Source organism: Limanda limanda, chromosome 7, assembly GCF_963576545.1.
Source record: "Limanda limanda chromosome 7, fLimLim1.1, whole genome shotgun sequence".
In the NCBI taxonomy this organism is placed as follows: Eukaryota; Metazoa; Chordata; class Actinopteri; order Pleuronectiformes; family Pleuronectidae; genus Limanda; species Limanda limanda.
In genome coordinates this window covers 2,623,688-2,648,193 of record NC_083642.1, presented here as the reverse complement: position 1 = coordinate 2,648,193, position 24,506 = coordinate 2,623,688, and the positions used below count along the sequence as shown (strand labels likewise).

The 24,506-nt window shown below is 44.3% G+C and overlaps 1 protein-coding gene across 1 annotated transcript; it reads right to left on the bottom strand.

The window, feature by feature from the left end:
- Positions 1-3,475: 3,475 nt before the first annotated feature.
- mical1 (microtubule associated monooxygenase, calponin and LIM domain containing 1) lies at positions 3,476-22,052 on the bottom strand. Its single transcript, XM_061074719.1, has 23 exons — positions 21,776-22,052; positions 20,619-20,826; positions 20,051-20,158; positions 19,827-19,922; positions 18,808-18,963; positions 18,270-18,370; positions 17,077-17,334; positions 16,139-16,254; positions 14,989-15,115; positions 14,400-14,478; positions 14,020-14,167; positions 12,121-12,323; positions 9,738-9,844; positions 9,437-9,499; positions 9,047-9,308; positions 8,388-8,449; positions 5,989-6,778; positions 5,794-5,906; positions 5,607-5,714; positions 5,369-5,462; positions 5,021-5,114; positions 4,684-4,757; positions 3,476-3,727 (listed from the first exon to the last, which is right to left on the bottom strand). The coding sequence occupies exons 1-23, from the start codon at positions 22,031-22,033 to the stop codon at positions 3,531-3,533; spliced, it is 3,822 nt and encodes a 1,273-aa protein (XP_060930702.1). The 5' UTR covers positions 22,034-22,052; the 3' UTR covers positions 3,476-3,530.
- Between the last annotated feature and the right edge of the window lie 2,454 nt (positions 22,053-24,506).

Sequence of the window (24,506 nt, the reverse complement as noted above, 5' to 3'; positions counted from 1 at the left end):
GGAGCTCTTTATACAGAGCAGAACCTCTGCTGAGGTCCATCCGACTGAAGTCCCTGCTGCTCTTTCTACTGGATGAGCTGCATCACTGACTCACAGCTGATGAAGTGAGTCTCTGTGACACTGATGTCTTCTTCTCTCAACAGGTGGGAGGGGTCTCGGTGGAGCTGAGTGTGAAGAGGACAGTGTGTGTGGACGGAGGCTGAGCTGTGTCCTGAGGATCCAGAGGCTGAAGCAGCAGCAGCTTGTGTGTAGTCTCCAATCTACACAACCCCTAATCTGCATGTGTTTGTGAGATGAAGCCGGAGCACCTGGAGAAAACACGTGGAGAACATGCAGACTCCACACAGGAAGACCCATCTGAACCGGATTCAAACCAGCAACCTTCCTGCCCCGATTGTGTTTATTCACATGAAGAATGTGTTTCTTGAAATGACACAACACAAGCAGAATATATAAACCCTCTATAAAGAGTCACATAGAGTGTGTATAAGTTTGTCTTTATTATTTTCCACCGTTGTCCCTCAGTATGTCTCCATGTGTGTAGAACCTCATTCTGTGTATATGTTTGTTTATGATCTTAAAGTTCCTGGATTCACGTCACAAATTGATTTAGTTCAACACAAAGTTCAACACATTGAAATCACTTTGAGTTTAAAATCAGAGTTTTGTCTTTGACACAAAAGATCAAAACTCTGGACTTAAAAATGGGACGTTTTCATTTCTGCATCAGGTGCAGAGCGGTGGTGGCTTTTCTACTTTTGACCCACAGGTGGCGCTGCAGTATAACAGCAGCACATCCCAGTCAAAGCCTTTTAGCATGCTGGGAAATAATTGATGATGGGAGGTTCGCAGCAGAGACAAGGGACAGAACGTGTCTGACTTTAAATGTTCACGTCTCTCCGTCGTGTTGACTGTCGACATTAAATGAACCTTCCAATATAATTTGACAATCAGCTCTAAATAAAAGCTTTTGATGTAAACCTGTCTCATGTAACTTGTGTTGGTCTCTCACAAGCTCTCAAGGCTCATTGAACCCAACACACAATGAAACATGTTCTTATGATCCACGTGCACATTTTAATTACTCATCCGTCTTTCACACGTTTTCTTTGCTCTTCGTTATTATATAAATATCATAAAGAAAAGTGAAGGTGTGCAAATACAACAGATGTGAACAGCCTCCATGTTTTCAACTCTGACTTCAGAGCTCATCAACACAATAACTTCACAAAATCATTGAGGCCAAATGTATTGATTAACGCATTTCCGGTTTCATGCCCAACAATACCGGCAGAAACCACCGAAGATTTAGAAGAATGAATATGGACAAAACAGAAGAGCGTTTGGCAGAAGAGATCTGACAGTATGACCACTTGTATAACCCGTCACTGACTGGAGGATTTGTCCTATGAGGAGCAGCGGTGGCGACGTAAATAAACAGTCGTCGACGACTGCCACACACAAAGAAGGCGTCTCTAAGGTTGTCTTTGACAAAAAACGTTACTCCACCTAGTGTTCTGGAGGTGAATTGCTTTGCAAACCCTGGAGAAGCATAAATTAAAACAAGTCCTTTGACACAGCTGCTTGAAAAGCTGCAGCCGCAGTTACAGAAGCATGCGCCGGCCTTAACGTATTGACATTCAAGGACGTACGTTTAGCTTTTTGTCAAATGACATTTAACAACAATAACAACAATATTAATAATAATAATGCAGTTGTACGTTTAAACCATCAATTTACAAACAAATGCCTTTTTTAATTTTTTTTGGATTTGTTTTTATATAGCGCTTTTCTAGTCTGATGAAGACCACTCAAAGCGCTTTACAGTACAGTTTCACATTCACCCATTCATACAGTGCATCTATTCGCAGCAATTACTATTAGTATTATTCAAATTATTATTTTTTGAAACTTTAAATGACTGGATGTTGTCAGGATTCAATATTTTAGCTGGTGTGTGGGTCTGACTGAACTCTTTGCAATAAAGAAAGGAGGGGGGGAAAGCATGATTGTCCGATCTGGTATAAGTGAGCAGAATGTTCTTTAAATATCAGAAGTAAATGTACAAAATGAGTTTTACTGTTACTTCTGCCAAGGAGCTGATGACTCGTGTTTTTGTTTTGAGGATAATTCAGTGATTTAATGAAATATTACAGGACTGTGAGTGAACTGGTGCAGATCCAAATAAAGATCCACATCTAGTGAATTTAAAAATCTGTTAATCTGAATAATTCTTCCACCTCTGATGAGTTTCTCCTGTGTTCATGTTTTATATACTTTTAACCAGATGAACATCCGTCCTGCAGGACACACGTTATTCAACACATCCACTGTGTTCACACCTGGAAACACCGGAGAACTTCAACGTATGATCAGAGACAAGAAAAATAAGAAATCAGCAAAGTGCAGGATCTTTATTTGATATAATGTGAAGTGCTGCGGCACAAAATGGCAGCAGAGCGATAAATCCATAAGGCTTCTTCTGAACTAAACCAAACTGCTGAGTGTCTCCATCGTTCACGAGGAGAAACACCTGCAGATGATAAACCATAGAATTTATAAATAGATGAACCAGTTTCGTGTCCTTAACGTTCACCGACAATCCGCCTGTGTTCGTAAAACTCACTTCCACCTCCAAAAAAATAACAAATAAAACAGCAGAGTGTGCAAATCCATCTGTGGAACCCCCCGACTCTGACCCGAGAAGCCGGGACCTTCGACCTTTGACCCCTGAGTGTGACCTGCGATCAGGGGAGGACGTGGTGAACAGCAGGAAGTGCTACACAATTCAGAAACCTTCAAAAATAAGAAACTAAAATAAGGAATAACTGGATTTTACTGCAATAATTCTAATATTTAAACTCTTATTATTATCTTTAAACTCTAATCAAATTTCTAGTCAATATACCAAATAATAATAGAAGTATGATATGTACTTTATATTACATCTGGGTGTACAACAGTACTTATTCAAAACATCAATCTCTGTTAAACCCACAGTAACCGTGTGTTCTACAGATCAGGCTCTCAGGCGCCGCAGGTTTCCCCCCCGATGTGATGTCACACGTCTGAGACACCTGAACCAGGTCCGAGGCCGGGTCAGGTGATCTGCCGCCTGGTGGTGGTTGTTCAACGGTGCAGAAGACACTAAAGATCCTGTGACTCTGCCATGTGTGAGGACTCCTCAGATCTCCAGGGTTATGTCTCCCTCTAGGGGCCGGAGTGTTCCTGTGAAGCCTGATGATTTGAGTCCTGATGATTTGAGTCCTGATGATTTGAGTCCTGATGATTTGAGTCCTCGCCGCCGTGGAAGCGCTCGTGGTCGGATTCTGCATCGACTCTGCAGCTTCTTTGGCTTCGCAAAAAAGTTGAGTCTCAACGTTTCAAGTCAGCAGTTGAGTCTGCTTCCCTTGTACATACAGGTCCATGCTGCACGAGTGTGTGTGTGCGTGTGTGTGTGTGTGTGTGTGTGTGTGTGTGTGTCAGTGTGTGTGTGTGTGTGTCAGTGTGTTTGTACGGGGGGAGGAGTCTTATGATGCCCAGTGAACCTGAGATCCTGCCTTGGAGTGCCGTCTGGCCTCCATGATGGAGAAGGCCTCCTGCTCCTCGCTCATCTCCTTCAGCCTCTTCTCCTCCAGGAAGGAGACCAGCGAGTCCCTCATGTCCACCACCTCGATCATCTGCTGCAGGACCCGCTCCTCCTCCACCTCCTGCTCCTGCGTCTTGTCTGCCGGACAAACACAAGGACACACACTTTGAAGCAGCTATGACCAACACATCTATAATAATAGATGATGTTAAAACAATACGAAGGGTGTCTCCTGAATCTGTAGCTCCCCTGGTCCCCTCAGCTTTATCAGCTCCACATGTGTTTGTGTTTGTTTGTCTGTTTGTTATTTATCAGGATTACTGACAATCTGCTGCACAGAGAGTGAGAGTGAACCAGGTGGAAGGAGGTGATACGGGTCAGGAAACAACCGATTGAATGCTGGTGCTGATCCAGGAGGTTTTTTCCTCTATCGTTACGTCGTGAGATCTCAGAGAATCAATCAACGGACATATTTATCTATGAGTTTGTTCAGTTAGAAGCAGCTTGATTGAATTTAAGGAGCCGACTAATATGAGGATAAACCAGTGAGTTAATCAAATCAAGTGGTGTTGTTTCAGTTCCTCCACTGAGGTTTGGAGCTTGATTTAATCACAATGAGGGAGTTTGGTACTTGAGAGACAGTAACTTGGAAAAACTGACTGGGTTTGGACTCAGAAGCTTCACATTAACTTTACAATTAAGGATTTTATGACCCACAAGGATCTGAATAACACACACGAGCGTCTGAATAATGTCTTGAGACGGACTTGCAAAATGTGAACCTGCCAAACTATAAATAGAATCGAGGAAATGAACAATCCTCACGACGTTTAGGCTTCAAACATCCCATAATGCAGCACTCTCTGCAGGAGCCAGTGTTACTCAGTACTCGCTTGATTAAGAAAGGAATGTCTGATGTTGGTAATGAAATGGTTCTTGTATATTACGCCCAGGACAAAGATGATGTTATGTTCAGTGATGTTAACGTGAACAATGACAGTATTCAGCTCTGTAGCTGCAGCAGAATCAAAAGCTCTCTTCAACAGTCGTTAACAACTCGTGTTTTCATGAGCGCACAGAAAAACCACACACACCATTCAGCTCCATGAACTTCCTGAGCTCCAGCTCCAACATGCTCTGCTTGTCCTCCAGCTCCAGCTGTCGAGACCTGGGAGAGAAACACAAACATCGGCCGAGTCACGACAACAGGGCGACAGAAGCAAGTCATCGCAAAAGGATGAGCAGCGACTCCAGTCTGAACACACAACACAGAACAGACAACACAGTGTGTCCTGAGGCGGAAGTCTGATGTTATGGACGCTCTTGCAGCCGTGCCACTTCTACCACGAACACAAAAGCTGTGTTGTGTTCCCCTGTGTTGACGAGACAGGAGTTGACTGTGCAGCAACTGTTTACAAGTGAGTCACTCACGCCACCATGAGGTCAGACTCCTCAGAAACCAGCGCGTTCTTCTCGTGGACGAGTTGGATCCAATGCTCGATCATGTCGGGGGAGCCGCTGCTGCCTGGAGGAGGAGGAAACACACAGTTCTGTCTTCAGTGTGTTTAACAGAAGCCAAAGTGCTTTCATACATGTGACTGAAATGATGCAGGAGGCTTTAAAATGTGGCTGCAGGTAACACAACTTCTGGGTAAAATCGGTTTAACTTCGGTTCATAAAAGAAAACGTTTTAAAAGTCCTTAAAAAGAAAGAAACAAGGCCCTTTATCATATGAGGAATTAGAAATCCTGATTGTTTTTGTTAACGTGTGGTTCTCACCGGCCTCTCCTCTCAGCGTCCTCTCCAGCACGACACCTTTATCCTCCAGATCCTTGAAGGTCACCTCGATCTCCTCCAGTCGCCGCTGGATCGACTTCAACCCACAAGAACCAGACAGAGTTAGAAAAGCACTCGAGCAAAGGTGTGCATTCGATTTTCAGAGTTTACAGTCTGTGTGTGTGTGTGTGTGTGTGTGTGTGTGTGTGTGTGTGTGTGTGTGTTTGTAATTCCCACCGACCTGTGCATTGCGCAATCGCTGTAGTTCACTGGTCTTGGCTCGTCGCTCCAGCGTCCTCATCTTCATGAACTCCATCTTCTCGGCCTCGACGGGGTCCGACGGCAGAGTCTGGAAGGGAAGGTGATGAGTGAGTGTTGTGAGTGGAGCAGCTGTAACACATCAGCATCAGATCCATTCCTCTTCTCACCTTCTCATCGTACAGGTCGATATCATCTTGTTCAAACATGTCGTCCTCGTCCTCGTCGTCGTCTCCGTCGGCTCCTTCCTCCGAGGCGCTGTGCACGTGTCGGAAAGTCGTTTCTGGGATTGAAACACAACAAGAGATGTAACGATGAACCCAGAGTGACTCCAGGACTCTACTTCTCTTCAGTCCTCCACTCACCCACTCTCCCTGGACGGTGGACGTGGACGCTGAGCCGCGTGTCCCGGCTGATCCTCGGGGACGAGAGGTTCCAGGGGGAGAACTTGGATCGTTCTCTGGTCTGGCCGCTCGGCATCTCCTTCCTCTTGAAGCAGCGGCGGTTCCTCTTCTCCCGCATGTGCCCGGTGGTGCTGCTGCTCCAGTAGCCCTCCTCCTCCTGCCCGTCCAGGCCCCCGGGTTTGGGGGGGCTCGGACCTCCCGCCGTCGCCGAGGACGAGGAGCAGGAGGAGGATCCTCCGGGGGTCTCGGAGTCCGAGTCGATGCTGAAGCTCTGAAGATTCACCAGCAGGCTTTTCTCCTCGTTGGTGAGCTGCAGCTTCCGCAGCGACTGCTTCGGTCTGGAGTCGGGCGCCGCCTTGGAGGTCTCCTGGGTGGGCGTCGCAGGGGAGGGGGTCTCTGGAGCCGAGGGGTTGATGAGGTGGATCGTGCGAGGTTTGGCTACGGGAGGGGAGGGGCTGGGCTGCCGAGAGAGGCGTGGCTTGGGGACCGGGCAGGGCGCGCTGGGCTCCTCGGCCGGAGCTGCTACCCGGGCTTCAGGAGGAGGATCTGTGAAAGGAGCCTCTCTGGACTCTCCTCTGGATCCTGGTGGGCGCCGCTCCTGCCCGTCACAGATGTGGGACGCCGCAGGAGAGGAGGGGGGGGGGCCGCAGTCCAACGTGTGCTCGAACTCCTCGTCCGATGGAGACAGTGTGTAATCATCACTGGACAGACCGTTCTCCTCAGTCGTCCCCTTGTCCACTCCCTGGCTGTCCTGCTTGGAAAAAACAGCACAACGACATTCTATCAATGAATTCTTGATACAGATTGTTAAATGACTCATGAGAACATGCAACTAGGGCTGAAAGGGGCGGAAAGTCTCCGGAAATGTACCTGACTATGCAGAACTAGTCAGATAAGTTTCTATGATATTACTGGGAAAATATATTAGCATGCTGATTGAGGATTGTTCATCTGTTCATCTAGACTATTTCCATTCATTTATCCATCAATTGTAAAATATGTTTACAGACGATTCCAATTGTTTGGCTAACTATTTATATCTCTGGCATTGCATTAGTGTTTTTTTACAAACTTTTTTCTCATCTTATTCTACAGAACAATGCCACGTGCACTCTCTCATGTGTGGAGACATTTCACCCCATCCAATGTAGAAGGAAAGGCTGTGTACATTTGCAAATACTGTGCAAAGACCTATGTTAAGAATGACACAACCATGCAGAAGCATATAGTCAAGTGCCCAAAGTTTCCTCAGGGCTCAAATCAGCCTATGACACAACAAAATGTTTATATTTATGTCTGTATATGACAAGGTAAATACAGTTAGTATAGATTACCCACAACATTTCCAGTTTATTCCCGTTAATTCCCCTATATTCCCATGGAAAGTTTCCAACTTTGAATATTCCCGGAATTTTGCAACACATTAAATTAATATGATAGAAATATCCCAGATTCAAAGGGGAAGTTGTGTCGTTGTGTTTGGCACTGCGGTCAAACAAGATCCTTTAGGGAGGAGATTTAATAAGTTATAGAAAAGATCAAAAATATCAAATGTAAAATGAACTCCTCCTCAGACGACACTCGCTCTGAAGCAACCCATTCTCATTAGAGTGATGCACGGCTGCAGTCTCCAGTGGCTAAAAGTTGAAGACAGGATGGCTGCTGCACTTCTCTTATCAACATGGCGCCTCTTGCAGTCTAAAACACCGGCAGATCAGTATAGGCAACTAAATAAAAATGTAGCCTCGCATAACTCCGCCACTAGACGAGCAACAGAAGGAAGGTTTTCTCTCCCCAGAGCTAACACCAATTTTCTCAAACGCACTGTGGGATACAGAGCCATGAAGTCATGGAACCTACTACCAACAGAAATTATAAACGTGACACGTAAATGTATGTTCAAAAAGCAAATAATGAAACACTTGGGTACAACATACTTGTGACACTAGATGTGTATGGTGTTGAATTGTATATAAATGTCTAGGATTCTATCACATGGCTTGACGTTTTCGCTTCTATAGAATTACCTATCAGTGTTTTATATCATGACAAAGGTAACACTGCATAACCACTAACTTATTTTTGATATCTGTAACCTATAACTGTATGATCATTATTTAATGTATTTTAACTTTTGATATTTGTAATTTAACGTATATGTTTTAAATGTTTGATATTGGTATTGTAATGTAAGTTTTAAATGTTTGATATCTTTATGTATGTCTTCATTGTGGACCCCACTAAAAGTAGCTCTGTCTTAGGGTAGAGCTAATGGGGATCCTTCTAAATAAACAAATAAACAAAATAAACAAAACAGTCTGGAGCCGGCAGCAGGACGGTTTCCCCCCCCGATGACCCACCTGACGAGATGGTTCAGCCCGGTTCACCAGATCCTCAGAGTGCAGCTCGCAGTAGAACCTCCCTGAGGGGACGTCACAGACAATGAGTTGAAGAGTCAGACACGAGTCAGAGCTGAAGTTTTGTTAAATGATTAATCTCTCGTTGGTCTAAATGGGAACTCACTTAAAAAAGGGTCTCAAATTATTAATTGCACAAACATAAATAAATAAAAAGGGGGTTGGAACAAATTATTCTGGCTTTGAGACGACACTTAGAAATACAAGCGTTTCATCGGAGTAAGAATCCAGAAAACTCTGTGGCCGGAGAACCGTTCATTTGATCAGCTTCACACTTGTCATGTGAACTGATGAAGGCCCAAGGAAGTGAATACATTCAATATTATTACAAATTTGAAAATGAGCCCAAATCCTGCACTTCAGCTCTTTAGGGACATTTAGTTTTCCTATCTTCAGTTGGACAGATATCACGATGATAAGTTTGTCTTGCAATATATCGATGATCACAGAATCGCGATATCGTGATATTCTAGTTATCGTGGAACGTGTATCACGTATAGTTGTGTGCTCAACAACACAGGTGTTTCAATAGAGGGCGAATAGATTAGGAAACAAGCGGCTACAAGAGATTACACTGAATGGTTGTCGGGTCGAGTCTCTACCTGTGGCCTGGTCGAAGGTGTACCCGCCCAGTCGGAGTGTGATGCTGCACCGGTGGCAGGTGAAGCAGCTCCGGTGGAAGAACTTGCCCTCAGCACTGATGCGCTCCACCACGTAAACCCTCTGACCGCAGAAGTAGCAGCCGTCGCTGTTCGGCATCGACCCGCCGGCACACGGCTCGGGAGCAGGAGCAGGAGCGGGAGCAGGAGGAGGAGGAGTCGTGGGACTGGGACTGAGCTCAGGGGACACAGCAGGAACCAAGGTCTGAGGGAAAAGATCACAAGGCCGGAAAATTAAACTCAGCATCAACAGAATTAGCAAAAAATGAGATGAGAAGAATCGGGAGAGAAAAGCTGTCAACGCTGAATCTGAGCAGCGGAACAAAAACTCACTCTGTCCTCATCTTCCATCCTCGTGTCGCTCGCTCCCGTTGGTTTGTCTCCTGCCAGCTTCTCCTGCAGAGAACAATCACAAGCACTATTTACTATTCCATGACCTGATTCTGCTTCACATCGGGTGAAGAGTCACAAACACAAACAGGCATGCGAGTCGCCCCGAGGCTGGAGAACTCAGCCCGAGGCCCCAGACGTGACTTCCAGCCACAGACGCTGGAAACATATCTTTAATCTTTCTCATTACTCTGTGCACACAGTGAGGCTGGGGGTCCCCGGGGGGGGGGGGGGGGGGGCGTACCTTGCGTCTCTGCAGAGAGTTGTGCTTCAGCTTGCTCAGGAAGAAGACGGCCGTCTGCGTCCGGGAGAGACTCAGCGTCTTGGGAGGCGGCAGGAAGCGAGCCGGGTCTGTCGCCGTGGGGGGGGGAAAAAAAACCAGAATGTCACTCACATCAAATTTCCAGTTTCATCTCCACATTCAAGAGTCGACAGAGCTCCTGCAGGCGTGTGAACAGCAGCGCCGGCTGGCCTACTTACAGCTGTGTGCAAACAGCTGCTTGGAATATTCTGGTTCTCTCTTCCAGCTTCACCTTCTCCTGTCGGTAACACACATGTGAACAATCCCTCCTATTTGTATTTTCTGCAGCATCACAGCAGCAGGAGGAGCTGAACTGAGGTGAAATCACATGAACGCTCCTCAGCTGCTGCTCTGACCAACAACCCCCCCCCCCACACACACACACACACACACACACACTCCTCCACCCAGTCAGATCAGGTAACCAGAGACAGACAGCTCCCTCCCTCCTGCTGCCTGCCCGTCAGTCAGCGGATCCCGAGCAGAGCAGCAGAGGATCACACCCACTTCAGCTCATTCACTGCCCCCCCACCCTCCACCCAGCCCCCCCACCCCAACCCCAGGCACACACATTCACGCTGCACACACACTCCTCACGCCTCAAAGCCTGCGGGTGGAGATAATACCTCTGCTGCAAAGAGCCGAGAGCAAACGGTCCTCGGGTGCAGGGCGAGCAGAGAGAGAGAGAGCAGCTCCATCAGCCCCCCCCCCCCCGGATCCGCTCGGTGACTGTGGTGCAGGAGAGCCGCTCCACCAGCAGAGGCTGGGTCTGTGCACACTGGCCACTCAAGCCCAATGCATTCTGGGTAACGGGCTCTTAAAGAGACAGCAGTGATTTGCTCACCTCAGTGGGAGGACACCTGACATCTTTAAAGGTGGAGTTAATGGTTAATGCCACGCAGTGTCCTAGCAACCCAGTTATGTAAGATCCATGCTGCAGAACCTTTAATTAATGGCATTAAAATAGTTTTAATTAGTTAATGAATGTTGTAAGGGAACGTGTTTATTTTGATTAGGTTCATTATTAATACAGTTATCAGTACCAGGCCCTTGTTAAAAAGGTGAATGCACCTTCTCCTTATCAGGGAGTTTTCATTTGAAGCTGGAGGATCCAAGTACAGAGCTGAGTCGTTCTTAAAATCGTGGAAAAGCAGAAAGTTTGGTTTATAACAGATGAGAAAACTTAAGAATAAATAAGAAGTTGAGCATGTTAAAGCCCTCAAAAAGCCAAATCATTTGCCTGAATAATAATAATAAGAATAATAATAAGAATAATAAAACATTTTTAGGGCTGCAAAGCAGCACTGGGTGGGCCCGAGCACATCCATTTTGAAGCGTTGCATGCTTTTTGTCTGAAAAAACAAAAATAACCAGTTCTGAGAGAGAAAGAGACGTGACCTTTGCAAGACATAAAGTTTCCTTTGATCTAGGAAGACTGAAATCAAAGGATTCATGGTCCATGTATGTCCGCGTTACAGAACATCGTGTTTTAATGGCGTGTAATCAAACTTTGACGCCACGCCACGGTCACACCGTGTGATTAAAAAAAAATCCGTCAGTCAGTTTTCATCTCCATCTTGTTGTGATGACACTCATCTCAATTTGAAGTTGATTCGATGAAAACCCTGGTACAAGTGTATCAAAGAAAAAATGTGGAATATGGCCAAAATGGCCACTAAATACAAAATAGCAGGCTTCCTGTTGTGTTTTTACAATTGCACCAATAGACTTTTTTGTTTGTCTGGTCATGATACACATGTGTATTGATTTTTGTGAAGATAGGTCAATGGGAACACCTTCCGGGGGTCTTGGGCTGTCTCGGGGGGGCACCGTTGAGCCATTTTGCGACGCCCATTGAAAATTCCTTCAGAATACGTAAATTTTCACCACTTACTAACTTTCTGCAAATTTTGGTAAGAAGTTGAGCATGTTAAAGCCCTCAAAAAGCCAATTCATTTGCCTGAATAATAATAATAAGAAGAAAGAAATAATAATCCTTACAATTTCAATAGGGTCTCACCAGACACCTTTGATGTCTGTGCTCGGGCCCTAAAAAGCTAAGAAATGATATGAAGCTTTCAGCCAATCAGGGCCGAGTTGTGTCGTCACAGTCCCGAGCTGCAGCTGGAGTGGAACCACTGCTGCGATGCCTTCAGGTCCCGTGACGAAGTGGGGTTTTGCAGCGCTCGATAAAGCTGACCTTCTAACTGGCGTGCGTCACCTTAGGTCAGCGCTATGTAGAGCCAGGTCAAGTCGAACGCACCAATCACGTACAGCAAGAGGCAAAAGGAGGAAATGATTCCTCTGTTCTTCTCGTCACACGTACCCAGAGTTTTATCCTTGGCCAGCACGGTGAAGGCGTCCTGCACCTGCGTGAGGTACAGCACCATCGACAGCTTGTCTATCTGACCGCTGTTGGCGAAGTCACTGGCTGACATGACGGGGGGGATGCCCAGCTCCCTCTCCAGGATGCCGAAGGCCAGCTGGTTGTTGTGAGCGGCGCCGGACTCATCCAGGGAGCTCACGTCACTGAGGAGGAAACAGAGAGAAGCAGTTATGATATGAAACAGACTGTGACACCTGGATGAAGATCAACATCCAGGCCAAACCCGTGAGAGGGAACTAAACATAGAAATCAACAGAAGAAAGGTTTCAACGTGTGAGAGCAAATGTTTTTAGTGGATGATTAACGACACAATGGAAAACATGTGAACTTATGACCTCCAACGAGGTTTTCACCCGTCCAGCTGGTTGTCACGAGGATTACACAAAAACTACTTGTTGGAAAGGAAGTCATTAATTACTGCTGTGGAATTAAGGCCAATTTATGCCTCTCCGTTTTTTCTATTACGGACAGATCAGACCGCCCTATCCGTCGTGAAACGCCCTCTCCGAGTGCTTCAGACAGCTTTTCGTACACGTCTGATTTTTCTAACTATCCGTCTTCATGTTGGAGACCCGACGGACCGCTCTTGGCTGTGATTGGTCCGCGAACGACATCATTTCCGTTTGACGTCATTTCCGTATTTCCGGACCTCAAACTTCCTGTTTACTTGTAGCAACAAACACGAACACAACCACAGATATGAACACAACGATGATTCTACGATTAATGTGACGTGTGTGTTAAGCCAGCGGAGTTGTCCGGCTGACGTTGGCTCGTTAGAGCACTGAGGGCATGTGTGCACGGTCACAGACGGTTATAACGAGCTTTCAAAACGGCGCTAGCAGGCTAGGCTAGCAGGCTAGGCTAGCCACCATGCTAACTGCTGTGGTAACAGTGCAAGAACCCGCCGTCACGACTTTAATTCCACTTCTATCATGACACTGTTTCTATAATACCGTCAGGTTAGAAGCAAACACTGGATAGTAGTTAGTGTCGGGAGTCCCTGCTGACTGTGTGTGGAAGCTGGGGGGAGCTAGCTCCGGGTAGCTTCTAGCTACATGTAGCCTCAAGCAGATTCAAGCTGTGGAATCAGCAACACAGTTCGGAAACAAGACCGGGGAACTGCTACGCTAAGAAACGATTACATCAGCATCTTGACCCGCTGGGTGTCACTTTATTTAGTTCTGTTAGTTGCCATGGTTCAGTGTGTGGGAGGAGCTAACATGTCAACAGAGACACGTGGACTTCTTCTTCCCAAATGGGGTAGGCTTCTCTGAGCTCGTCTTCCGTTGCGCCACCTATGGGTTTGGCGGGGAATTGTTTTTAGACGGATAGTCGTCGGAGAAGTAAAAATCAAAAAGACTCTTTGTCTCCCGCTGAGACCTCTCCGAGAAACGGATACGTAGAAGTATATAAGAGCCTTTAGATGAGGGGTTGGAGCCAGGAACTTTATTTTCACTTTCTTCAACATTGTGAGAATGTTTGATGACACGTTCATCTATTTCCCCAGGGAGTAAATAAAGGATTTAGATTATAAATATTTACAAATAAACAAATGATAACGGACCCGTACGTTCCCTTCTTCAACAAAAGACACTTAAAACCACTGTTATGTTTTTCATTTATCTTTTAGTTCTTTTTGAGTTTTTTACTGGACTGTGAATAAGTCAGAAGTCAACTTGCTCTATATTTCTGGTTATAGGCTCAAGAAATAAAACACAGAATAAATTCTAAAGCCAAATATTTAAAATTATATCAGCATGTTGGGCCCAAAGTCACACGGGACGGTCCCGTGTCTCATCGGTGGCGCCGTCGGCTCGCGTCCGGGCAGCGACTCACATGAGCTGGGGTCTGAAGTGGTGGATGAGGGCGCACAGAGCCAGGCCCGACCTCCAGGACTGAGAGAAATCCGTCACCTTCACGTGCTCGTAACCGGCCGTGTGAGTCTGGCACCACTTCAACAAATCCTCAAAACCACGGATCGAATCTGAACAAAATACCAAAAACACAGAATATCTATGAGACATTTTTCACAGTGATAAAATGAGTAAAGACCAAAGAAGACCAGCTTTATTTATTTATTTTTTGGGGGAGGGGGGCACTTTGTCCTTTGTTGTCCTTTGTTATGTCTCTATACTGTTGGTATACTGATATGTTTGTTTGTACACATTACATATAAAACTGAAAATAAAATATTTCAACAAAGAAGACCAGCTGACCGTGACGCAGGAAGGAACCCTTGTCCTTCTGCTTCCTGCTGGACGGTTGGGATTTATCCGCGTCGTAAAGGTGCTGCACCTAAATTAAGTGATAAGTAGATTAGACAATATATTCAGAGACACAAGCTCAGAGTTCAACAAACAAACAGCAGGATTTTATAAGTCATATAAAAGGCGTTTATTGTCATATTTGGAAATAATATAAAAGGCCAAGAAGTGATAAATACCTGGTTGTTTAAATTTGCTCTTAACAAATATATTTAAAAAATCACTAGAAAAAGAAACAGTTTAATAAAAATAGAAATCAAAGGATATTTCATATAAGACGACAGCAGCTAAAGTCTATATCTACCACACAAGGAGGATATGGTTTCATCTGTATAAGTTCAAAATATGAATCATGGATCTTGATGAAAACGAAAATAAATAAATCTGGCATATCCAGTGAATGTGTGAAATTGGTGCAGATCCAAATAAAAAACTGGATCAAGTGAATCTAAATGTGGTTTCATAAGGAGGCCGCGGTCTGAGCCGTGCTTTGCTTTTATTGAGCTTGTGTCTCATCTGAAGAGCGGAGGAGGGTCCTGACCTGGCCGGTGTGGATGGAGGTCAGGTTGATCCTCTGGTAACGGGTTCTGGGGTTGATGCTGTACCCAGCGTAGTTCTTGCTGGTGTTTTCAGGGGTGGTCTGAGACAGGATCTGGTAAATGCTTTCTCTGCACAGATATCGAAGGAATGAAAAACAGGAGGTTAGAGCCAGACACAGATAAGTGAAGTAAAAAATGACAGGAGTTAAATAAATGATTACTTTTTTAAAGTTTGTGGTCAATGTCAGACTCTGCAACACCATTCAGAAGGTTAAATACATATTATAATGTTTTTTCATGTCTCAAAACTACTCACGATTGCACTATTTTCAATGGAAATGTCATTTTGCACATTTTACATTATTTGTATAAAGTATGCCTAAGGGGGGGTTGTTGCTGATGAGATCCACAGAGACACTGATTCATTTTGGCACTTTATTTTAATAGGTTTCAAGAAAACCCATAAAAAACTGTGTTTGTGCAGGTAACAAGTTAGATTAAAGCATTTTAAAGATGGACTGAGAAAAATGATCAGTTATCAGCTCCATGTTGGTCTCGTTTGTTTGTTTTCTTCCTGTGTATGTTTGAGAAAGAACTACAACACATGGAGACACTAAAAACTACGATGCATAACATAATTAAAAAACGACCTAAACGTATTTATGACCTTTTAAGGCCTTAAATTCAAATCATTGGCTTTAGTTTTTCTGCCAAAACCCTGAAAATAGATTCTAAGTCTGAATCCTCATTTCAGTTTTACCAAAGCCAAACCTAGTACTATAAATAGAACATGTGAATTTCACTGTACAGAGAACTGATGCGAATACTTTCACTTCTTTTTTTAAGTAAAGTATATTAAGTATGAGCAACTTCCTCAAAGCAAAGTAACAAACTGCTGCATATAAATAAGATAACACCACGAAACAGAAGAGAAAGGGAATAAAAATATATGGTTCTAACTGCTACATTGCACAAGATGAGAAAGACCAGTGGAGTCATTTCCCGTGTTAGCACTTAGCAGGCAGTCAGTGTAGGTGTTGAGAAACAAGGCAGCCGTGAAGAAAGAGTTCGCAGCTACGTCATGAAACCTGCCGTGTTCCTCAGGAAATCTGATCCGTCTGCATTGTGCACAGCTGAGTGAAACCTGCTCACCGCTCAGCCAGGACCTTGAGGTGCGGGACTCCCATTCCCCAGCTCCTCACCATCCAGGCGGTGTCGAAGGAAGCCATGAAGCCCCGAGCGATGCCCGTTCCTAGAGGCCAGAATGGCTGCAGAGAGAGAGAGAGAGAGAGAGAGAGAGAGAGAGAGAGAGGACAGGAGCTCACATTAACACAATCCCACAGTGGAGTGGAGCAGCAGGGACAGCGAGAGCCGGTCGGAGCGGCTCGTGCTGAGAGAAAATCTATATCGGGCCATTATATTCAATTTAGCACAGTATCGTATCTACCTAATAATTCCACAAAGCGTTTCAGTGTCGAGTTTGGTTCCATTTGGACACAGATCAATCAATATTAATAAAGTCTGAATTAACAGGCGAGCAGTGACTCTCGTACGTCCTCACACGACCTACAGGCGTGGTCGACAACCCGGGTGAAACCAGCGGCTCCAAACGCCATCAGATCATTTGTAGTTCACCACATCGAAACCGCCACACGACCACTTCCTGTTTGGCAATTTGTCTTCAGATAAAATCACAATGTTCGTTTTGTTGCAGCGAAACAGAGCTTTTATCTTTCAAACGCTGTTCGGTTGTCGGTTGCTTTACAGAATCTGAAACAGCCGACCAGCAATGTTTGGATGAAATAACGCCCGATCGGGAAATCAGTCAAACTTACATATAAACCACACATGTATAATAATAAAGTACGTAAACTCTCCACTGCAGATAAACCAGGGGGGATGAGCACATAGATTTCTAACTTCACTCTGCAACATAGACTGTTTCTAAAAAGCTCTTCACACAACGTCCAGCACACAAACAATAAAAAGTGGCAGTAGATTGTAGAAGTGTTTGAGGAGAAATAAATCTGTAGCAGCATCAACACAGGACGAGAGAAACACAACACCAGAAGAAGAAGGTCTTCCCCTACCTCCACCAGACAGTCTCCCACCAGCCCCATCAGCAGCTTCCGGCCCCTCCTCTCCCGGACCAGGGAGGCGTTCTCGGCGCGGTGCATGCAGGTGAAGTCGAACATGGCCACGTCCGGCTCGCCGTTCGGGTTCTTCGCAAACTGGAGGTCGGGCAGCAGGCCGCCCGTGGAGAAGTGGGCGGCGTCGTGGGCGTAGCGGTTCAGAGCCTCGCTGTCCACGTTGGCCGGAGCCAGCAGCTCCTCGGCGTCACCGGAGTCCTGCAGAGACAGAAGAGAGAGAGAGGCGCCCCCCCCCGGTGAGCCACACGTCTCATACGTGGTTTACTAAGTCGGGCCTCGGAGACGGAGACGGAGGAGCTGATTGGCGGTTTGTCTCTTCAGCCTCCGAGCGCCTGCGTGGCCGTTCCATCCATCAGGTTTGTTTCCTTCTCTATAGACGAGTGAAGCAGCTGCAGCCAATCAGAGCTTCCCCCTCTACTCACTGTCCATCCCTGTACTGGCTATACTAGCCCCATGCACAGACTTTACCACTACATATTCTTATATATTTATATTTTTGTTTTTTATATATATATATATATATATATATATATATATATATATATATATATATATATATATATATATATATATATATATATATATATATACTAGGGCTGGGCAAGTTAACTCGTTTTAATCGAGTTAACTCAAGTGATGAGTTAACTCGATTGTTTATCCGCCAATTATTTTCTTTTTTCCTGTTCTGCAGCAGTCAGCAACAGACTTTCACAAAATAAAAGCCTGACTTTCACAATAAAACAATAAATAATCAAACCTGAGTGAATGCGAGATAAAATAATTAATCGAGTTAACTCATCACTTGACTCCATTGAAACGAGTTAACTTGCCCAGCCCTAATATATACACATATATTATTGTACTATCCACTCCAGCAGCACAAGAACACTTCCCTACTGGACACTGACACAATCACATCATTCCATTCCTGTATCTGTAAATATGTTCTCCGTATGTGATTTATGTCAGTGAGGTGTTTAAGTGTTTAAGTGTATAAGCTACTGGATGATCTAAATTCCCCTCGGGATTAATAAAGTATCTATCTATCTATCCATCTATCCATCTATCCATCCATCCATCCATCCATCCATCCATCCATCCATCCATCCATCCAATGGATGTGCTGTTCTCACCTGTTTGATGACCCCTTGCTTCAGCAGGCTCTTCTTCTTGGCAGTCATGACAAAGTAGTGGGTGTCGTCTTTGTAGTAGACGATATTCTCCAGATCAATACCTGGAATGGGAAATGGAGAAGAGCCGAAGGTGAGGAGATCGTTCCCTGTTTGTTTTTATGCATCTACTGGTTTAACTGGTTCTATGATGGTGTGCAGGTTGGTGTCTCATTCCAATGATCAGGGTCAGAAAAGGTGAGTTCTGTGGAGTTATTTCAAAGTGAGGGTGCAGTGGATTCGGTGGATCATGGGTTGTTGCTGTCACAGGAAATTAATCCGAGGATTGGAACACAGATTAACAGTGTGAACACTCATTTCCTGCCTGGAGCGTCGTGTCCAGCAACGCACAACACGGCGAAAATGAAATTGCAAATGGCAGCACTCGTATTCCTGATAGAAAATGTTATGGTTCAGTGACTTTGCATCATAATTCATGTTTCACTTACAAGCTGTGGTATTAAAACCGATGACTGCAGATGTTACAGATGTGGACTCTTACCCGTCTCTGTGAGCAGATCCTGGAAGAACTTCTGGTTGTAGATTCGAGCGACGCCGCTGATCTCGGCCACGTGGGCCTCGGCCGCCGTGTTCCTGTTGATGAAGTTGGCCGTGATGCCGATGGCGAGCTTTCCTCTCAGCTCCTTATGTTTGAAACCTGAGAGTTTGGGGAAAAAAGAAAGAGAGGAAACTCTTTATTGAATACGACTGTTAAGAGGAAGTTCCTGGAGATGATTTGATATCATTATCTCAACCCGATACCTGGACGTTGGGTTTCTGCTGATACAGAGAACCAGTCGGATTCCATTGCAAACTTATTTGAACACTTGTACGCTACTAACTGTGTCGGAAGAGTTAAACTGAAGTCATGCATATGGTACGTGTCACCATTTTACTCATGACTTCTCTAGCATGACACTTTGCCGTTTGTTACACTGCCGGAAAAACACTTCCTCTTCTTCGCTGCTCTAAAAACATAACCTGCACGTAGAAGATATGATTTCTGGAGAGAAAACTACAGATAAAGATCAGATCGGTGTTTTAATAACTTGCATTGACAGCAGTATCGGACCTGATGCTAGTAAGGTACTTATACTTCACTGGAAATATTCCCTTTACTTACTTTACTTTTTTAAATTGACTTGTAAATAACACAACAAAAATCTAAAAAGTCTCCATAGTTATTCTGTTGAAGCCACTTGGTTCACTGAGTCATTTTGAAACCACTGACTATTGAACCATGAGTTTCTCTTCTTCTACTGCTCTGATTGTTTAGCCGTGTTTACCTCTGCTCTTACTTTTCCACCTGACTCAGCTGGAACAGCCTGATCTTTTTGATTTAGGGCGGTGGAGACAAAGTGAATTCCAGGAAGTCCGATCTGTATTTAGATTTGTGTACTTTGTGCCCTGCCCAAAGCATCACAGGCATTTCAGGTATTGGTATTGGAACCACAGCTGAATGCCCCTGTTGCCACAGCGAGAACCGCAGAAATCGAGACATTCTTTTTGTTTTTATCTCACCATCGGGGACAAATCTGCCTCCTCCTGCAGAGATGAAGACGTCGAACTGGAAGGATGCAGCAGGATGAGCCGCAGGCTGCAGCTTGGCCATCCAACCTGTCGGGAACACAAAGAACTTTAACGTCTCCTCAGCAGGTTTTATAACAACATGTCAGAGCTTTCCACACCAACAACAACTGATGATGATGATGAAGTCCTGAGCACAAGGAGGAAATGTCGGGTACCGTTTTCCCCTGAGGGCTCAATCAGGCCCTGGAACTCCACGCCCGTGTGCACCTCCACCCCGAGGAGCAGGGACACTTTCAATAGAACCAGCTGCAGCTGACGGATGCCTGAAAACACACTTGAAGGTTCAATTGGAAAAGTGTCGAAGAAAACAGAGAAAACTGTTCATCAGTTAGTCAAAATGTTCATGATTCTCAACATTGGTTTGCATTAGAATATATGAAATCATGTTTTCACACATGTACCAAGACTTTAAAGTCTAAATTCATAAGAGAAGGGATCATGTTAATGCAATAAAGTGTTTTTAAAGATTAATTTCATACACTCTCAAACTATTTTTATGCCAGACACATTCCTCGTGCTCTAAAAACCGCCGCCTCCATCAGACACGTACAAGATGACATTAAAAAAAAGAAGTTGCAGAAAAGTAGGAGATAGATTTTCCGGATTAATCAGCTAATGGATCAAACGCTGGTTTCTCTGAGCAGCACCGGAGCCGGCTGACAGAACAGAACAGAACAGAACAGAACAGAACAGAACAGAACAGAACAGTCATTATTCACGCACTGATGTGATCCAGGGAGCCGGTGCAGAATTTGCCGTAGAACTTCTTGGCTCCGAGGCCGCGGAGGTCGCAGATGGTGAAGGGCCACAGGTGGAGCACGTTGTTCCTGGTGAAGGACTCTCTCTTCTCCAGCACCAGCACCTGAGCGCCGAGCAGGGCCAGCTCGATGGCCGTCCTCAGCCCACATGGTCCGGCACCCAACACCAGACACTGGGGGAGAGGAGGAGGAGGACGTGAAACCATGCCAGTGGGAGAAATGGGAAAACATTTTTTTTTTATATATCCTCCTGCAGGACAACGAGAGGGAGGAGAGCCTGGAGCCGGGGGATGACTCAGTTTCTAAATAAAGGCCTCAAGGCCAAATATTGAGTGGCAGTGAAACTAATTAACGCTGTAACAGCCTCCGAAGGCAAATTGGTGATTATTTAAAAATGCTGAAAATTCCTGTTAAATCTGGTCAGCAGCAGCAAAACAAAAAAAAACAGATTAATTTGCCCTTCACAGTTAATTATTACCTTTGCCGAGGAGTTAATGTTTTATCTGTGTTAGTTTGCTAGTTTGCAGGTTTATGCAGAAACTACAGGACGGATTTTTGTGAAACTTGTTGGAAGGATGTGGTCCACGTCAGAGAAGAGCTTCTGAAATGTTGGTGCAAATCCACGAAAGGGAGCAGATCCAAAATTTGTCTTTACTTCCTTTCAACATCTGCGTTTTTCAACATGTTCATTGATTTTTAGAGAATTATCCCTGAGCTTCTCTGGTATCTACGGAGGTTGGTATCAACGAGTTTGTTCAACTTTGAGCTGATAATAAAAGTCTGGATCTGGTGGATTTAAATTTGCTTTCAGAAGCAGTGCAGACTGTTTCCAGTGACTCATTTCGTAAAACTCAATCAGGTTTAACGTGTTTGACTGAGTGATGCTAATTTCTATCTGTGCATTTCAATGTGCGGCCTGGTTACACTGAATATATTACTTTAATCTATTTAGATTTTTAGATTTCCCTGTGTATATATTGTATGTTTACTTTCTCACACATTATCTCCCAAATAACTGGTTCTGTAAATCAAATTATCATGAAAAAATAACAAGATTACAGTCGAATATTTTCAAACCAAAAAGGCAACAAGTAAAGGTTGAATTCTCCATCGTGTGTTTACCTTGGTTTTGGTGCAGGCTTTTCCTTGCTGGTAATCTGCGTGAGTCGCCCTCTTGTCCAGCTTGGTCCACAGAGCCTTGGCCTTCCAGTAGTTCAGCCTCTCCTTGACCTTGATGTAGAAGGTCCTGAACTCTCTGGGGTTGACGTCCAGCTGCTTGCAGAGCTCAGCGAAGTGATGCCTCACGTCCTTGCAGCTCTGGGCTTGGACGAAGAGGTCAAACGCAGCATGTGAAGGGTTGACAGGGTCCTGGCTCGCCATGGTGGAGGAGGAGAGGCGGACGGGGGGTCTTACTTTAACTGAGGAAGAGGAGGTTAAATCATAGTGTTAGAGATTTAAAACTCCTTGTTGCTGCTGTTGTTTTCATGTATAGAGGTGGTCCAGCCCTGTGAGTCTTCTCCCTGCTGTTCTGTGGTAAATCCCTTCCCCATGTTCTCTAATTATAGTCCTGATGTATAGTTTGAGACTTCAGGTCACATGGTCGTCTGAGTCATTACAAACTTCCCCCATGTGCTCTCTGTGGCTGCTCTTATCTTTTCCCCTTTACGAGCGAAGCGCCCGCCCACAGCCGATGTGTCATCCTCACACTCGGCCTCGGGATGTGTTCCCGTCGTTAGCCTCAGACCGGAGAATGAAAACACATGAAAGCAACAGGGAGAAACTTCTTCCACATGTTCGGGCTGAAATAACGGTCGAGTTTCACTTCAAACACAAAACAATCTGCTGGCTGGTTTGATTGAGACGTTTCAACCAATTATTAATAAAAATATCTTGTAGAAAGATGTATGCAGACAGCTGATGATTAATGTGTTGAACCATCATGTGTCATTTAGACAAGAATAATATTGGGTTCATAATCCAATAATCTGCTCATTATTTCCTCCTTTAGTCTTCAAAACATTAGAAATAGTGAACAATTGCTTAGTGGTTGCTACTTACAATTATTTTGTATATTTTCCTCACCTGTGATGCTGCAGGAGGCGTGGTCTAATGTCTCCCGCTCGCTCTGATTGGACCAGTTTCTCATAGATTACTCTAATAATTAAATTCTTCTTTCTGCTCCTTTTCAGCCAAGATTTGAGATTTTGTGTTTTTATATTTAAATTGTTTTGTTTGGTCGATAAATTGAATAAACTGATAATTAAACAAATAAACAACTATATATATTTATATGTCAAAAAGTCAAACTCTTGCTGAGGGTTAATATCTGAGGATGTCGCACCTCGTTAAGCCCTCTGAGGCAAACTGGGATTTGTGAATATAGATCATACAAATTAATTTAATTTGATTGATTGTAAAAATGCAGTGGAGTAGAAAGTACAGATACATACAAATTTACTAAAATTGTACCCAAGACCAGGGGCCACCAGGGGATGAAACAACAGATTCTTGTAAATCCACAGTCAAACTGCTCTAAAGCTTGTGTGTATTAGTGAACATTTAAAGACTAATCTTTTAAATCAACATCACAACAATAAAAGTTATTTCTAAAGCACCACTCCTATAGCATACACACACACAAACACACACACAGACACACACAAAGACACACAAAGACACACACAAATCCAAATGTCAAGTGACTTCAGTCGCTGTATTTTCACCATGTTTTAACACTTTAGTGGCTGCAGCATAAGAAACACTGTCACATTCACACATTGCATCGGTGTGAAGTGTGTGTGTGTGTGTCTGTTGTGTTGTAGCTGACGTTTCCTGTAACAAACTGGCACATCACTTCCTGATGAACACAACACTAACCGCAGCTGGTTCTGCAGCGTTCAGCCCTCCACCTGAGACGCAGGCTATAATTACAGTCGCATGCCGCTGCAACGTGTGTTTACATGACTCTGCTTGTGTGTGTGTGTGTCTGTGTAAGTGTGTGTGTGTATATGACTCTGCTTGTGTTTGTGTTTGTGTGTGTGTGTGTGTGTACATGATGGAAACTGTATTAAGACCAGCATTCCTCCCTCAGATTTACCAAGCCACCGTTGTCTGAAGATATTCACTCTCCTCCAGTTTACTGTTCTTCATCCTGTTGTGCATGGTTCTAAATTATTTAAATTATAACCTTTATCGATAAATCCATATGCAACGAGTCAGGAGGTTTGTTTAAGACCGAAACGTTAACGACCTGAAACAACAGCTCCGACGCTAACGCTGATGCTCGGGTGAACAAAATCCATCTTTGAACATTTCTAACGAGCAAAGAGAGAAATCTAAACAGTCCGATAATTACCTCCTCCCACGACGTAATGTTTTCACCGCTGTTAGTTTATTTGTTCGGAGAATTACACAAAAACTGCTGAAACAAACAAAACTGTTCATTAAAGTGTTCAGTGAACAACAAGACTACAAAACGTCATATAAATACAAACCATCTATCACTTATAATAGAGGTGGGGATATTTAGCTGCAATATGACACTTCACCACTAGAGGTCACTAAACTCTACACACTGAGCCTTTAACTATATTTTGTATTTCTATTTATTGATATTGTCTTGGTCTGTTTATATTTTTATTCTTGGCAGGAGCAACCGTAACGAGACCCTGAAGATCTGTAATGTTTTTCTGATTCTAGTGGATTTTAATGTTTTTATAGAGGAATTTTCATCTTTTTCAGCCACTTTGTTAAAAATAGATGAAACTATACCAGGAATGTGTAAAAGAATGTGGATTCAGGAAGGTAAAAACAGCTTGGATGGATATGAAGTAGTTTTATAAGCATAGTTGAA

What these genes read in the sequence shown, in the direction of transcription:
- mical1 (XM_061074719.1), bottom strand. Translation starts at nt 22,033, where the DNA reads ATGGCGAGCCAGGACCCTGTCAACCCTTCACATGCTGCGTTTGACCTC. An exon ending in GGCCAAGGATAAAACTCTGG is followed by an intron (nt 9,845 to 12,120) that starts GTACGTGTGACG and finishes CCACGGCGACAG; the next exon opens with ACCCGGCTCGCTTCCTGCCG. An exon ending in AGCGATTGCGCAATGCACAG is followed by an intron (nt 5,463 to 5,606) that starts GTCGGTGGGAAT and finishes TGTGGGTTGAAG; the next exon opens with TCGATCCAGCGGCGACTGGA.